Source organism: Leguminivora glycinivorella, chromosome 18, assembly GCF_023078275.1.
Source record: "Leguminivora glycinivorella isolate SPB_JAAS2020 chromosome 18, LegGlyc_1.1, whole genome shotgun sequence".
NCBI lineage: Eukaryota > Metazoa > Arthropoda > Insecta > Lepidoptera > Tortricidae > Leguminivora > Leguminivora glycinivorella.
In genome coordinates this window covers 13,128,354-13,146,453 of record NC_062988.1, presented here as the reverse complement: position 1 = coordinate 13,146,453, position 18,100 = coordinate 13,128,354, and the positions used below count along the sequence as shown (strand labels likewise).

General features: G+C 40.0%; 1 protein-coding gene across 2 annotated transcripts; it reads right to left on the bottom strand.

The window, feature by feature from the left end:
- Positions 1-6,195: 6,195 nt before the first annotated feature.
- LOC125235871 (TNF receptor-associated factor 1) lies at positions 6,196-17,671 on the bottom strand. 2 transcript variants are annotated; one of them, XM_048142491.1, is made up of 10 exons: positions 17,258-17,671; positions 15,244-15,357; positions 14,462-14,604; positions 13,306-13,519; positions 12,383-12,524; positions 10,878-11,047; positions 8,444-8,639; positions 7,971-8,086; positions 7,195-7,350; positions 6,196-6,589 (listed from the first exon to the last, which is right to left on the bottom strand). In XM_048142491.1, exons 1-10 carry the CDS (start codon positions 17,342-17,344, stop codon positions 6,371-6,373), a joined length of 1,557 nt encoding a protein of 518 aa, XP_047998448.1. In that variant the 5' UTR covers positions 17,345-17,671; the 3' UTR covers positions 6,196-6,370. The 2 variants fall into 2 exon arrangements, with proteins under 2 accessions (XP_047998448.1, XP_047998449.1); XM_048142492.1 differs by having other exon boundaries at positions 6,197-6,589; positions 17,544-17,665.
- Positions 17,672-18,100: the final 429 nt, after the last annotated feature.

Below are 18,100 nucleotides of genomic sequence, written 5' to 3'. Positions count from 1 at the left end.
TCGTTACGTGATATTTAATTGCAACAACATAAAAATAGGGATGACGACTACATACAAAAATGGCATTCTGTTTACTCCGTCAGTTAGATCGTTCAAAAATACTAAACACATATTTTTCGCTTTTTCTAATTAATGAAAAAATACAAAGATATAGAGCATCAAAGTTCCGGAGTAGGGGCTTGTGACGTCACTAAGTAAAAATTATACCTAGGCGTGACGTCACGCGAAACTTCAACGCACTGTTCCGTCGTCATTTTTCGTTTACGACAAAAAAGGAAAATACGTGTCTAAAATTCTTTGATAATGTAACTAACGGACTAATTTAGTTTTTTTTAGTGTCTCGCCTATTTTGCACACTCCGACATATTTAAAATCCTGCCTTTTGCCTGCGACATATCGTCACTACTTTTAAAAAAACTTGTATCTTCGTCTGCCAATGAAAAGAAAATTGTAGTAAGTATGTATGGAATGCATATAGACTTACTGCGTTTTAACTTTGAGAAGCAGCGTGAGATACGAGATTTTTTAAAAGTAGTGACGATATTTAAAATCTCAGGCAAGTAACAACTTCAGTACAAAATCTGACACGCTAGGCCCCTATACAAATAGATGGACTTGTTTCTTCTATCTAAATCTAGTTCTGTAGTATTTCTCTTGCAACTTCAGAGCCTTTTCAAAGAATTCATTCCCTATCATAAGTAGTCACAGCTCGGACAATGGCGATCAAATATATGAAAGAGGCGCATTCCTACGCACAGTCTAAGCGTCGTGTACACTGAGAGAAAATACAACCAGTTTTCATGTTCGTTCAACAAGTTTTTTGGTTAAAATAGCGCCTACGTGCTCTTTGGTTCAAACAACAAGCTATAGACCGTCAACCAAATCTTGTCACTAGAAAAAGGCGGCAAATTTGAAAAATCGAGGGCTAGCAACACTAATAGTTTTGAAAATCGGTGGAAATTCGCGTGTCATTTGTATCTTATCTGTGGAAATCTCCAATGTACCAAAAAGAGAAATGACTAGCACATATCCGTCCCTTTTTAATACATTATCTGATTCGTAAGGAAGGAGGGAGCCCCTTGAAAAAAAAAATATCTGTGGCTGTTCGACGTACATTACTGGTTTTTGTTCGTTTCATAGGGATACCATACTTTAGTTTGATGTACATTGCTACTGCCAAAATTTGGTTGACAGGCTTTACTTGTCATTTGAATCGGCAATATATTTGAATCAACAAGTCGATTTTATAAAAACAACCTGACACATATTGTTTTAAACATACGTTTGGCTGATTCAAACGGATAAACCGCAACAAGTCGAACTTGTTAAATTCACAATGCAAATTTCTCTCAGTGTAGGTGAACGCGAATATGATTGTAATGAGTGAGATGACAGGTCGACTGGTCGCATTTTTGACAGGCGGTAACTGTGAGTAACCGAGAGCGGGTGGGCGGCACTTTCCGGGAGCGGGAGTGGTCAAACTGTACATACACAACAATTCGCTGACGAAGTTCATCGATTGTATTGGACTCTTGTTCATAGACCAATTTTTTAATTTCACCCCAGAGAAAAAAATCTAGGGGCGTCAGGTCGGGACTGCGAGGAGGCCATGCCACAGGTCCGCCGCGGCCGATCCAGCGCCCTGGGAACTGTTCATCAAGGTAATCACGTACTCGGTGTTCAAAATGAGCCGGAGCACCATCGTGTTGGTAATACAAGTTATTCAAGTAATTTACCGGCACTTCTTCCAGTAATTCAGGTACCACTTCTCTCAACATATCGAGTTACTTAGCACCATTTAATCTCCCTTCTATGAAGTAGGGCCCGATAACAACATCGTTCACAATTCCCGCCCATACATTTAAACTAAATCTCACTTGGTATGCATTCCTTCTAGTTAAATGTGGGTTTTCAGCGCTCCAGTAATGTTCATTATGAATGTTGAATAGCCCGATACGAGAAATGTGCTTTCGTCGGTCCAAAGAATGTTAGTTTCTTGGTTCTCTAAAATCCAGTTACACATGGCCATTCTTGAACCAAAATCTAAAGGTGAAAGATCCTGTACCGGTTTGAAATGGAATGGGTGCAACCCGGTTGCGTTGAGAAGACGCCACACAAAGTATTGACTTACGTTAAATCGTCTAGCGGCTTGCCGAGTGCTTCTTCGCGGATCCTGATTGAAGTACCTTAAAATTTGTTCGTCAAGGTTGTCCGCATATCGTCGTTGTCGTGGCCTGTCACCGCCTCTTGCTTGGGCATGATTCGGCACAGTAAATTGTCCATAATTCCGCAGATTTTGAACCATTGTGGAAATCAATCTCCGGCTTGGGATGGGCAAATCAGGATAGCGTTGGTGAAATAAATCTCGAGCAGTCGTCGCACGATTTGTTTGGTAATAAAACCTTACCATGTCCGACCGCTCAATGTTGGAAAACGGATATGCCGCAGGCATTTTTACTGCTCAATTTCTGATCTTTTAATAATTTTATTCTTTCAATGTTTTGACTTTGTCATAACAGTGATGGTTGACATTTATTTTTCATCTAATCAGTTGTTCGTTAAAGAGGTTTCATTATGAATTGTAAGGTGACCACAATTTAAGTTTAAAACTGGGGTATGGAAAATGTTGTTTAATTAATAAATAGCTGAAATTAATTAAAAACGGACTTTATACGTAAACTCACAATTAATTACCGACTGAGGACCAATAGGTTTGGATCACGACCCAGATTTCAGCCTGTATAGTTGTTTGCTTGTCTGATGACACAACTCGCTGGTCGTTCGTATATAAACAGACAATGAAATGATGCGCGTGCGTTGCGCGATTAGGGTTGCCAGCGCTCAACGAAGATGGGAAGTGTAGGGGTTACCATCAGGCAATCTTAGAAGATATCGACTTTGCAAGATTTTTCACACATTGATATTAGTTATTACCTACCACTTAAGAATAGTCGTCATTCACCATTAAAATATGTGTTTTTTTTTTTAATAAATATTATAAATATTATAAGGACATTCTTACACAGATTGACTGAGGCCCACGGTAAGCTCAAGAAGGCTTGTGTTGTGGGTACTCAGACAACGATATATATAATATATAAATACTTATATACATAGAAGACATCCATGACTCAGGAACATATATCTGTGCTCATCACACAAATGAATGCCCTTACCGGGATTCGAACCCGGGACCGCGGCGTAGCAGGCAGTCACTACCGACTGCGCCAGACCGGTCGCCAAAAATGTTTAATATGTTTAATATATTAGGTGGTAAGTTTTCGTGGTACACTCGCGTTCATAATTATGTATACATTTATTCACTTTTAACCATTGCAATAAGGTGAAAAAAGTACACAGTAAACAGTAAAAGTACCGTATACCTGTTTGCCACCGACGTGGTATAAAAAAAAATTATGAACTGGACTGTACCGATTATTTGTTGTAAAAGTCTACCTCTATGTCCCTAGAATATATTTTGTCCTAAGGTTGTGTGATAATGAAAAATATATTATTTTTGGGAGCTCTTTTGAAATTACGAGTAATATGAAACAAAATTATTTGTAGACTGTTTACAATTTAATATGAAGTCTATCTTGCCATATTATTGTTACTATCTGTATGTATATCTAATGGCAAAAAACTTTATTTGTAGAGTTCAATATGTACATTTTCCATGTCCAGGCTCGCAAGTATGGTCGCGCGATAAATGATAAAACATCTGGCCGTCCTTATTGGACTTACAAATGGCGCGATAGAGACGGCCAGATATTTCATCATTTATCGCGCGACCATACTTGCCTTCCAGATGTGTAGGTACTAAAAGCAAAGACTATAACTTCGTATAGACGGTCAAAAAAAAACGTACCTCAAAGCCATAGAGAAAAAGATACGGTGGCCTAGATGGCGTTACACCTTTGGGGAACGCTCGGCTAGATGGCGCTAATATTAATATTTGACATTTTAACACATATCAAGCTAAGAATATGGGCTAAATTGTCAAAACTGAGGTTCATAAGTTTTAAGCTTGTGTCGCGAGATGGCAGTCTATGCACTGTGATTTGATTACACATTTTACTTTGACAGTAACTCTCTATAATAGGTACTCGATCCTCTTTGTTAAAAGTAATGATAACAAATTGTATACCTTAAAAATGTGTGTCGTTTAATCTCGTATGCATTTACTTATAGCTTAAGGTACATGAAATGCAAGTATAGCAGACTAGTTGATTATTATACTTAAATGAGGTTATAGCTTTACCAGACGAATGATAGCTTATGGTTTTATGTATAAAATACATTGTATTATGTGTATAAAGTTTAAATACAGTTTTAAACGAAATACAATAAAAATCTTACAACATTCTTGATTATTGGGTCTATCAGCTGTGGTACGGAAAGTAACACAAGAGACAAAATGAAATAAAAGATCTAAAATAAATATTAGGTCAGCCGGACTGACTGAAATGGCAATCGTTGACGCTAGACGCCGATCGAAACGCAGTCTGTCTCTGTCACGCCGATACGGAAGAGCTATAGAGATGCAACGAATAGTTGTTTGGCCGGATACCGGATACCGAATATTCGGCCTAACCATCGGCCGAATATTCGGTATCCGGCCGCCGAATATTCGGACGCAGAATTTTACCTACAATACCTACAATTTAAGCAGGGAGCGGGCGCGTCCGTTTTTGTTTAAATGTTTATTTTTTTTAATAATAAAGGGCTATGATTATGAGTATTATAACCGTAACTGTTTTTTTTTACATTTGTTTACTCCAGAATCATTCAATCAAAAATAGCACATCCGGTATCCGGCCGGATAGCACGTCACTATCCGGTATCCGGCCGAATATTAAAATAAGGGCCGAATACCGAATAGTAACCGAATATTTGGTGCATCTCTAATAGAGATATAAAGCGTTTGTGCATTTGACTACGTACTACCCTGTTAACGCACAGTACAGTGTGCGTAGCCGAATGCACAAACGCTCACGAAACGCTCACGATAATGTCTCTTTCGTAGCTATCTATCTCTATCGCTCTTGTGTATTGGCGCGACAGAGCCAGACTATCTTTCGCGGCGTTCCGTTTTCGTTTCGCGTCGCAGAAATGCCATGCGGCTACAGGGCCAGGACACGTTTTTTGTGGCTTACTCTATAATTTTTTTAAGGGTAACACAGGGGATATGTTCTTGGAAACCAATGTTTTTAGAGTTGACCTTATTCGTCTGGGTATTTTGACTATTCGTCTGTTTTCCTGTATTCGTCCATAGTGCTGTGTTATACGTGTTATGAAATAAATTATATTATTCTATTAAGTAAATTAGTTTTATTTCTTTATATAAAGTTATTAGGTACAAAGTTAAATTACTTACAATTTAGTATACATGAAATATTGTCACAAATGTTGCTTAGAACTTAAGATTTTATTAACCCTTAAATGCATGACCTTGACAAAGATTTATTCAAATTTGAATTTTGACTTGCTGTCAATAGAGTCAAAAATGCATGATGCATATATACATCACTATGCATGTAAGGGTTAAAGAACTTAAATTCACCTACTATTACACAAATAGAAAGAAGTAAGGTACAGCGGGCAAATCTCGACTGGGAGGCAATTGTAACTAATCCATAATTTCATTATTACACTATGATGTTGAGTTCGACATGTATCAACTGAACACGCCTGCCATACATAACCGGTGGACACTCTATTTAATAATGCAAACATTTTAAAACATGGAAAAAATGGACTTGTTACATTTCCCCCCCCCGTCGAGATTTGCCCCGCTGTAACTTAATAGTATTTTTCTATTTAAAAATATTTTAAGCGGATTTAATATTTAAATATTTTAATTTTTTTTTTTTGTCAAATATTTAAATATTTTAATATTTTTAAATATGTATGAGTCTCACGGGAGTTTTATAGTTAGTATTTTTCTACTTGATATACTGATTTCGTAGAAACGCTCGTCATTTTGAAGTCTAATAACTGAATTGTTCGTACTAAAACTCGTCATAGATGCATTTTCAGGGACACCCCAATTAGCGAAAGTTGTTAACAAAAATTAACTCACTGTCAGTTTTGTGACGATAATTAAGCATGAAATTTCTTTAAAAATATTGTTTGTTTGTTAATAACATAAACTTTAAGCAATAATCTACATTCAGAATGTGAAAAAAGTAATTTTTTAGACAGAGTTTATGCTTAATTTGTCGTCACAAAACTGACAGCGAGTTAATTTTTGTTAACAACTTAGGCTATTTGGGGGGTCCCAAATTCTGAAAATGCCCATAGAGCATATTTCAGAATTGACATAGATAAATAAAGTTCTACTGAAGAGGGTAGCATACGTTTTTCCGACTTATTGGTTAACAATAAACTCAAGGAACACAGTATCCCCCTTCACATATTCGAACTTGTCCAAACTCGTGTGCGGTATGAAGATATACTGTCGCTTGAGTTGCGTGACGGTCTTATCCAGGGCTTCCGTGGAGCGAGTCTTCTCATCGGTCGAATCGTAGTCGTGCCGCTTGGATGACGACTTGCGACGGAGCTGCAGGGACTTTACTATGTCCATTGCCTGAAAATACACGATACATTACTCGTAACAATTAAATTTCATAATTGGGAGAATCTACAGTTTGATACATAGTTTGAATGTCCTTTGTGTTACTCAATTTGTCCCTGGCGTTACCAAACACCGGGATTTTATTAAGTATTATCTCCATTGCCTCGAAATATAAAAGCGAATATACATACGCGAAGGTTTCATAATAGAATTGATTAATTGGGGGAATTAACTTTTTGAGCAACAGCCTTGAATGTCCTTTGTGTTACTCAAAATTTCTCTGAGGAATACCAAGGAATAAGATATACACGACTGTTTACAATTACCTGTCAAAATTGGGGGAATTGACGTTTTGAGCTACAATTTTGGGTGTCCATTGCGTTACCTTAAATGAGGTGCCGTAAAAGTGTCAAATATACATCGTTTCTGTTTATTCCAGAGATAGCAGGCGGTTATAGTGGCGCCGCCTGGCGGGCAAGCACTGTCGCGTGATAAAGTCTATCACGTCAGACGGCCCTTTTCGCACTATTAGTAAGTTCGATTAGGTTTGTCACATTAGTGTGTTACGCCTTACGCCCGCTGATGTGATCATAATGTCAGTTTCCTCATGCGATTACCTGACTCCTGTTGTTAGGTTGGTCCCTCAGCACGATATTGATGGCTATATCGCAGGGCCACTCCAGCAGCGCGTCGTACGGCCCGCCGACTAGCCGGACGGTGCACGTTATGTGCCGTCCCTTCCATTTGCCAATGCCGTTGAGGTTCAGTTCCGCCTAAACAATTAAGTAAGTAGGGTGACATCGTCACTGAGTGACAAAACCCCTTCTTTTTGTAACAATAAAGATTTAAAAAAAAAGTAAGTAAGTTAATAATAGTTATTTGTTTTACAAGGGGGCAAAGTTGTTGTTTAACCGCACGTGCCAATATTGAGCAAGCGAAAGATTCCAAAAGACTCCGAAAGGTTAGATATTAACATTATTAGTACAAAGACAAACTTATCTTTATAAGCTGTGGGCGGTAAAGGGCTCATATGATCATTATGACGATGATTCCTATAAGAGATCTCTTCCAGTTAAACTTTGAGGAATTGAGAGTCTTAAAGTCGACTCTAATATTTGAATTCAGTTGTCATTTTCATCCTGTGACTACAAAAATGTCAATTTTATGAAGGGTACAGCGGGGCAAATCTCGACTGGGGGGCAATCGTAACTAGTCCATTTTTTCCATTATTACACCATGATGTTGAGTTGAGTATGTATCCACGAACACGCCTACCATATATAACCGGTGGACACTCTATTTTTTAATGCAAACATTGAAAAAATGGACCAGTTACATTTGCCCCCCAGTCGAGATTTGCCCCACTGTACCAAATAGAAAATGTACTGCGGACCTTCAGAGTGTAGCCGTATTTGCTGGTCCGGAACAGTGGGCTGGTGAGCACTGTGTCGTTTGCTTTCGCATCCTTCATTCGCTCGGTGAAGTTGTCGATCCGCCAGATAAGGTGCCCTGCAGAAAATACAGTTCATCTAATCCTTTTTAGGTATACTAAAACTAGACCTTTAACTCCAGGTACTCCTGTCCCATCGAATTCTTGATCCTTTCTAGATATCAATCAAATCAATCCTACCGACTGCGTCAATGTTAGATGAATAAAAGATCAAGATAGGTACATAGCAGACTGATTTATTACAAAATGTACAACTACCGATATACTTATGAGTCTACCCTACGTAACAAAAATATATTTCATATTTAAAATGTCAAACGGGCCTTAATCGCGTGTTCAAACGGGCCTTATTCAGTCTGTTCTTGACACTAAAAATGGCACAAAACTATCTTCTGTATCAACAATATTTTGCCTACCATCGTCACTGCCAAACTCCGCGCGCTCAAACCCCACCCTAGCCTGGAAGTCAGCTAGCTCGCTCCTCAGCTTGAGATACGACTTGGTGAGGGCTCTCATGTCTCGAGCAACGATATCAACGCGGGCAGCGTGCTCCGCTGTCTCTGCTCGGGCTTCTGTTGTGGCTAGCTCGAGCACTGCCAGGCGATCCACTTCCTGGAATATAAGAAATAGAGTTTCTGTTGGTTTCAGGGTGACCGGTGCACCTTCTTATTTTGAAGAGACAAGGACTGGGGGATCACCTGGTCCTTGTGTGTGCCCAGTCCGACCTAGGTTCCAGTGGGGCTCAATCTGACCCCCCTGCCCCCTGGATCCGCGCATGAGAAGAAAGGCCTATGCTTAGCAGTGAGCTATAAAGGTCTGATATGAGCCTTTGAGCAATTGAGAGAGAATTGGACGCAATTGTAGGAGGTGGGGCATAGCGAATGATATTCCGCTTTGTGTGGTAGGGCACAGCACAGCGGATATCATCTCGCTCGAATCTAGAGTAGAGCCCTACTGGGGAAGTATCTCCGCTTTACAGAAGACCACAACCAAATAGCACTAGACCCTACTGACAGTTGTGTGTAAATGTGGTGAGTAAGGCTGCCAGAGCTCAACGAGGGTGCGGTGTGACAGAAGGACCTATCTTACCGGCCTTTCTTGTGCAGTGTTTTACAGCTGCACCGAAGGCGTGTGCCCTCCACCATCTTTCGCTGACTTTTTGCGGTAGGTATGTACTTAACGTCTGAAAGTTTCCCCTAGTTTCGGTTTCAGAGTTTTCAGACAACGTACCCCGCACCTCCACCATGTAAGAGAGTCGGCCTATCAGTGGAGAGCATCCAATAGTATATTATATAACGGTAACGTTATGAAGGCTATAAAAGTTGAGTACCGCGGTTAGGCCACGAAGGCTTGCCGAGTGGCCTAAGTAAGGTACGAGACTTTTATAGCCTTCATAATGTTACGATTGTATACTATACTTTTTCTACGACAGCCACATAAATACCTATTCAAGAATAATAAAATGGGTTAGTTACTTACTTCATATAATGAATGGGAATATTTGTGTGGATCGTCGTAGCATTGAGTATTCTGTCCACAAAATGTTGATGGTGAGATATTGTTGCACAATTCTTCAAAATATGCCAACAATGCGATTTCAGAGAAAGTTGAAACATTTTTTTGCAATTTCCATGTCATAAAACAATCATAACATTTTTGCTACGCTGTATCCGACTTTTCATGTAACAAATTGTCAGTCACTTTGAGCGCCATAGCCTTTATTTCTTGGGGAGTATATTGTTCACCAGAATCACTCATAATTACTTAAGTTTTTGCACAACGTCGACTTAAAATAAAGTATAAAACACTAAAATAGTTCAAATAATTTTTTAAAAAGTTTACAAATGCGGGAACCAATAATGCACAGCCAGAGAATGCTCAACCCAAGAATTTACGACCCAGGAATTGGCGTCCATGATGTACGAGAGTTCTTGGGCCGTGAATTGATGGGTTGGGCATTCTCGGGCTGTACACGTTTGGTCCGATAATTCGAAGCCACTTTTTTTACAGGGCGGCAGTATTATACGACCCCGTAATTCGCGTCCAAAAAAGTGGACGCCGATTTTGGACTGTACATTTCTGGGTCGTACATTAACCGAACTCTTCATGCCATAGACAAGAGAAATAGAAAATAAGCCGGTTTTCAATTACGAAAAATGTGGTTGCGTTCAAGAATATTTAAATGTCAAATGTAAAATTATTTGATAAACTTATGATTTTTACCTTTGTTTTGCAATATCTAATATGTAAAACGCATTTCAGTTTATTTTTTCATCTTGATTTAAATTATGAACCTAAATATTATATTATTTATTAAGAGTTATTTATTATTGCAAATGAAAACATACCTGATAAATGGAAGTTGTACTTTTAAAAATAAACTTACAGAACTCCTATATTCATATGAATACTGCTCAGCAGTTATCATATGAACCTATAGACAAATAGACTTTTCTATCGTTACTCAAATGAACTTAATTTGGATACCGCTGACAATAATCTAATTGACAGATTTAAGTGCTGGAGTAGAAAAACATTTAAACAACGCTTTGAATCAATATTTTTTTATATTTTATAAGCTAGGTAACAATCGTTCACTCTCAATCGCTGCTTCTATATGAATGCCCCATTGAAGTGTCTGTTTTCCTTGACGTTTTTATACTGTTCCAATTTTAAATCAGGGACTGCCAGTCAGCGACCATGACTGCTGTAAAAGGTTTCATTCTGAATGCGAAACCTCTTACAGTACCTAGTTTAATTGTATCCTTTGAAAGGCCTTAGTTCTTCAAGACGATAGATCACCGACCTTATTTTAAGGTATGCAAGAAAATGGAAAAAAGAGACACCAACCGGCCTTTCGTGTGCAGTACTCTGCAGCTGCGCCGTGACGACAGCCAGCTGCCCCAACTGTGCTGAAGACCTGCGAGCTTCCACCAGCTCCTGCTCAAGCATCGCGCGACTCTCTGCGTTGCGCGCGCGCTCCTCTTCCACCGTCTGCTTTATGTACTCGATCACTTCCTCTGGAAATTAGAAATTATCGTTAACTACGTCCTTCGTGAACTGGCCCCGTAGCCGAATTGCATTTCTCCGACGCGAAACGAAAACGAAACGCCGCGAAAGGTAGGTCTGGCTCTGTCGTGCCAATACGCAAGAACGATAGAGATAGATATATATTAGCGTTTCGTTTCGTGAGCGTTTGTGCCATTCGGCTACGCACCCTGTTTTGGACATGGATATGTACTTGATGACATGGATCCAAAACCAACCCTTAAATCATACCTATATGGGTTCGACCTTCCCTCTGTGAAGGAAATTCACAAATAGTTTGTCTTTAGTAAGATAAATTAAATATTCTCTGGAAACCTGATACCCACTCCACCGATACAAAGTGGCCCTCACCAAGCCCACTCAAGCATGGTCGCGTGATAAACGATATAAGGGTCAAACAGATTTTAATGTATGGGTAATTGGTTATATCACTCAAATAGGAAAAACGGGATACGAACGTACCAGAGTCGTTAACTTTTATAATATTGTCCACAGAAGTAACGTTTTTACTAAATCTTTTTGACCCATAAGGTCAGGCCGTCCTTTTCACACTATTTGTAAGTGTCATAGGGACGCACCGATGCGATAAAGTTTATCCAATTAGTGTGCTACACCCGCAGCCCTTAAATCATACCTTTATGAAGCCTCCTTCTGTGAAGGAAATACACAAATTGTTTGTATCCCCATTTATTTCATATCCCCAGGAAACCCGATACCTACCTATCCAAAGTGACCCCCGCCTGAAATATACCCGAGAAGCGGAAACCATGCCGCCTTAAATCGACTTGGGGACGGTCTGTACAGTAAGAGCTTTGGGTTTTAGGGATGGTGGGAGACGGTTACCCAGGACCGGAGTCAATGGAGGAATATTATTCGAGCCCTACACCCCAGAAGAGGGTAACACCTCCCTAACTGGGGTAGTACCACCGCCTTACAGAAGACCGCAGCCAAATAGCACTAGACCCTACTCATAGTGTTGTGTTCCTGCCTTTGAGTAAGGCTGCCAGAGCTCAACGAGGGTGAGGTGTGCTGATGGCGGGAGGACTTACGGAACTGACTTATTCCGTCTATTGTCCTTTGAGTCGTCGGCAACCCGAACCCTCCTTGGAACTTGTGCACTCCTTTTTACTGTGTATTTAACACAGCAAAAGGGAATGTACAAGTTTCTAATGGGGTGGCAACGCGCATGTGACACTCTTTGAGTTGCAGGCGTTCATAGGTTACGGTGACCGCTTTCCATCAGGCGGGCCGTACGCTTGTTTGCCACCGACGTAGTATAAAAATAAAAATAAAACGATCTTGCTCACCTAGCTTGTTAACAGCTCGTATCCTGTTGTCGTGCTGCGTGAGCGCCGTCTCCAACAGCTCGCGTTCATGCTGTTCGTGCACCAAGCTGCTGACGGTACTCTCGAGCCGCATGGCTGTCGTCAGCTGCTGACTCTGCAGCTCCTGCAAGATGTGGGTTATCAGGGGTTTAGATTAGAATCAGTTGTGTTGAGATGTTCAGAAACATATCTAGAAAGATGAAGAACAATTAACATTGCCCTAAGAATGCTTAGTCTCGAGATGATCTTCATGAGTATTGAAAGTGGAGAGGTCGATCTTATCACTTACTGAGCAAGAAAAGTTTGTACATTTGGATCACGTCTCCGATTTTGATAAAAATTGGTAGGCTGATATTGTCCATGATGCTGAGTAAGATCCACTAGGTTTCCCAAAATGTCCTAGGTTGTTTGTATGAAACCTTCCTTTTTTGTTACCAGGTTTCTATACATTTTCGGTAACAAAAAAGGAAAGTTTCATACAAACAACCTAGGACATTTTGGGAAACCTAGTGGATCTTGCTCAGCATCATCGACTCTATCAGCCTACCAATTTTTATCAAAATCGGAGACGTGATCCAAATGTACAAACTTTTCGGGAATTACTACAGTTGAGGGGCATGGCTTTTTTGACAAACTTCGCTATGGAACTTATATTGACCGGGATGTAGACCGTGATTTCCTTTTTGATTTTTATTGTGCTCCCGATAGGTTAGCGCAGTTGCATGCATCATGATCACGGAAAACTGAAGACGGCGGTTGAATTTAGCCGTGAATCATTTTAAACTCTTATCACTTTAAACTGGTAAAATAACCGAGCACCATGGCACCATGGATGAAACTCGATTTTCCAATCCATAGGCCCAGTTTCACCACATTAAATAGTTAAGAAGCAGAACATTGAATACCTGTAAAGCTAGCTGCACATTAGAGAGGTCGTGTTTGAACTGCGCAGCCCAGTTGGCTGCTCGTTCCGCCTCATCGTCAACAGCTGCTCGCAGCGACACCAGCGTGGAAAGGAAGTGCTGGCTCCGCTCCTCAACTAAGACCAGCTTTGAACGAAGACTCTCCAGCTCGGTGGCTTGCACGTCGCGGTAGTTCACTTCATCTGTGATGACTAGTCTGGAAGTGAGTGAGCAACGATTTTAGGCTGTGATGGTATCATAACGTGTGGTGACGTGTTAAGAATTTTACCACCCCCTATCTTCCCGTGGGTGTCGTAAAAGTCGACTGTGGGATATGGGTTAAATTGTGGCGTAGGCGAGAGGCTGGGAACCTGTCATTGTAATGTTACAATTTGGATTTCTTTCAACCCCTTTTTGCCAAGAGTGGCACTGAAACAGTAGTTCATGTGCTCCGCCTACCCCTATATGGGATACAGGCGTGATTATATGTATGTAATATGTGTGATGGTATCAGTAGGTACCTACAACTTGTACTTTTAAATTAAATTAAATTAAAATTCATTTGTCATTGCAATGTTACAATTTGGATTTCTTTCAACCCCTTTTTGCCAAGATGCCACTCCGAAACAGTAGTTCATGTGCTCCGCCTACCCCTATATGGGATACAGGCGTGATTATATGTATGTATGTGTGATGGTATCAGTAGGTACCTACAACTTGTACTTTTAAATTAAATTAATTCATAATATTTCATTTATTTCATTTAATAATTCATCATAATAATTCATTTATTTCGAGTAACACAACTCATAAATTGCAATCAAATATACAAATACACAGACACAACACAAACACACATACCAAAAAAGTCAAGCAGCTGTGATTGACACAATGATAAGATAATCCTTACCTATAGTTATTCCTCACTCACTTTCACTTATGCGCTAGTGCATACATCAAGTGATGGCGACTTCATGTAGGTATGGACTTGCGGGCGAGAGCACAAGTGGACCTTGCAGACTAGACCTGGCCAGGTGGGTGGATCAAAATATGCAGCGTCGACTCAGGACACTTGAGTTTCAATTGTTTGACATGAACACGGCGCCCCACATGCATGCCCAATATGAGCACTCGGGCCTTACACCATGTCAGCACTTACTTAATATTAGCGACCTCTTTCTCAAGGTAAGTGACGCAGTCATCCAGCGGTACAGCTCTGGGGGACCAGGTGTGGTTCTTGATGGGTTCTGGGGGGGAGGGGTCAGCGTTCCGAGCGTGCGTTGGTGATGATGTGGAGCGATTCTGGAAACGACATAAATTGTACATCGACAAGAGAATTGTGATGTTTATGTTTGATTTTCAGTTTCTTGCATTTTTGTGACACCGTATAGCAAAGACATATAGTATAACTCCCTAAAGACAGATAAAGTCTAAGAAAAAAACGTACCTCAGTACCATACAGAAAAAGGTACGGTGGCATAGATGGCATTACACCTTTGGGGTACGCTAAGCTAGATTGGCGCTAATATTAATATTTGACGTTTTAACACATATCAAGCTAAGAATATGGGCCAAATTGTCAAAACTGAGGTTCAAAAGTTTTAAGCCTGTGTCAAGAGATGGCAGTCTATGCACTGTGATTACACATTTTACTTCGACAGTAACTCTCTGTAATACTCGATCCTCTTTGCGTATAGTAACGGACTAAGAATTGCACCACCCCCTTTCCTCCCATGGGTCTCATAGACTCTGAGATTGGGGTCTAATAGTGATGTGGACGATGGACTAGCAACCTGACACTGCAATATCCTATCAGTTTATCTTTCTTTCAACCCCTTAATTGCTAACAGTGGCACTGAAACTTGAGCAATTTTATGTGCCCTTTCTAACAGTGTTGGGATTACAGATGTGGGTTTATGTATGCATCTATCTATGGATTACCTTTTCCATCTTTGGACAATCCTTGACATGTGTCTCTTTGTGTTTCCTCTGGATCCAGGCGCCGCAGCGCAACGGGCACTGCTCCAAGATGCTGCCACATAGCTTCAGGTGGCTCTGACAAATATAAAGAAAGACTTATTGTAAAAGAAAAGAAAAAATCTTTATTTACATGAACATATTTATATAATTAAATTATAGAAGAAACTAAGACTAAACTTAAAAGCTAGCTAAGGTCTAAAATAGGCCCTTGAGGCATTGTACCAAGGATACTAGCGACATTTCCTCGCTGTATCGCAATGCTGATACGTTGTGCGAGGAAGTCGCCAGCTCTTCGGTCACCAGTCACCTCTACCAGACGCTTCGCGATTTCTGTGAACAACTTGTTCGCGCTGGGACCCCATGGACCTAGAGTTTCTACGCCAAAAGGTACAAAAAGGTATTCTTTGCCAAGACTTTTGTATTTATTACGTTTCAAAATGTCAGCACTTTCTGCAGCTGCGCCCGCTTTTATCTTGGTCCGTTGGAGGTGAGACGGTGCCAACGTGTCTACGCAGGTAGCATCCCACACTAACATTCGGAAAATAAATTACTGACCGGTTCCATTTCGCTATCAATGATTTTCGCGCAGTAATTTGACCGGTGTAAGAGCACGCGAATGTCGCGTAACAGAAGTAGGTTTTTATGACCAAGCTCCTTCTGGCTGAAAGCCGTCTGAAGTGCGTTTTCACATTATCCGATCCGATATCGGATGTAGGACCAATATCCCATACGTTATCGCCATCTTGGATTTTTTCCATTCAAATCCTTCCGACATCCGATATCGGATCGGATAATGTGGAAACGGACTAACAGAGGTTGGTTTTCATGACCAAGCTTCTTCTGGCCGAAAACGTCTGAGTAGGTAAAGTGGTTAAGGGCCAAAAATCCTCGTGGACGTTCTGGTGCCGTAGCCGAATGGCATTTCTGCGACGCGAAACGAAAACGAAACGCCGCGAAAGGTAGTCTGGCTCTGTCGGGCCAATACGCAAGAGCGATAGAGATACATAGATATCTACGAGCGTTTCGTTTCGTGAGCGTTTGTGCCATTTCGGCTACTGACCCTGTTGAGCCGTGACGTCTTTTTTTGTGGGTTGGCGTCTAGCAGCCACGTAAAAAAATGCATCATATCCTCTCGTTCGATCCTCTGTCAGATGAGCATTTTTTTTTTTTTTTTTTGCCACTTTTATGAAGTGTGATATTTTTGAAAAAAAATGCTATTTCTACTCAGAATTACTAGCTTTTTCAATCCTAGTAGTTAAAGAAATTGTCCCATACGATTTTTTCCTATTTTGTTACCATTTTCCGTACATGTTGTATGGGGTAACAAACAGAAGTAACAAAAATGTATGGAAATTCTGGGACACTTTTTGTCTCCCAGTGAGATTGAAAGTACTCGTGATTCTGAGTACAATTGACCTAAAATTCCCTAAAAAAATCAAAAAATTTTATTGGCAAAAAAAAAAGAAAAATGCTCAGATAATAGTTTAGATCAGTGGTGGGCAAACTTTTTACTGCGCTCCAAAATTTGGAGGAATTTGAAGAGGAGGGCCAATTTTACAGTAAAATAGTTATTTGTTTTACAAGGGGGCAAAGTAGTTGTTTAACCGCACGTGCCAATATTGATACCCGACAAGCGAAAGATATTGAACCGCGTGCGTAGCGAGTGGTTCGCCGATAGTATCGCGATGGAAACACCATCAGGTAGTCCTTCATAATAAATCTAGTCGCTACATTGGAATAAATAATGTACCTGTATTTTCGAATACATTTTATCTCATCAATTCTATAAACAACACTATCTATCGCGTTTATCTCAAGTTCTGTGGAATTCAGTGATTGAATAAAAAAATCTCAACGTTGAAGCCGATGTCAAGAAACATAATATGAGACATTTCTTAATTTACTTGCCCTTTACTTTTTTTGGTTAAATCTACTCTAGTTATTTATTGATTGTTTTGGTAGTACTCGCCATTACCTGTAACTGTCCTAACTCGAACAAATCATTGCAGAAATAACACTCGCTGTCCTTCGATTTCTTGTCAATCTTATCATCCGCACTCATTTTATTATCATTTATCTTTGAAAAACATCCCAATGTAGTATTAACCACTGTATACCTCTGTATCACGTAAAGAAATATATTATAACGTAGAGTAACTAGGTACAGTTTATTTTTAAAGTTTGTTAAAGTTATCAACACAATCGTATGCAGAAAAACACTAATCTTTAACTCGTTATAAGTTTTAAATTATTACACTCACAGTCTCACAAATCACATCGACGTTACGATTTTTTCTCAAATTTTACGTTACATTTTCGTGAAACAACAATAGCAAGCGCAAATTATGCCGTACTGTCAGTTCTGCCAAGTGAATCATTGGTGTCTGATAAGCTATCTCATTGATATTTGATACGGGGCGTTGTCAGTGATAAAGATAAGGTTTTAGTCACACGAAGGGCGAGGAAGCGATTAGGTGTTGACTATTTTCTCGAACCTACTAAAACCTACAGGCCCTAGCCAAGAGTTTTGAATTTTCTGAGATGAACTTTTCTTTGCCCTATCGTATAGTATGAATTTTCTGAGATGAACTTAAAGGCCATTGTTTAACAGATTAGGGCAAAACCGAAAAGTTCATCTCAGAAAATTCATACTATACTCTTGTTGGCCTAGGTGAAATGACAATCGTTGACGCTAGACGCCGATCGAAACGCAGTCTGGCTCTGTAGCGCTAATACGGAAGAGCGATAGAGATAGCTAGCTACGATAACGATTATCGTAAGCGTTTGTGCCCAAAATATGTAATAAAATTCCAAAGGA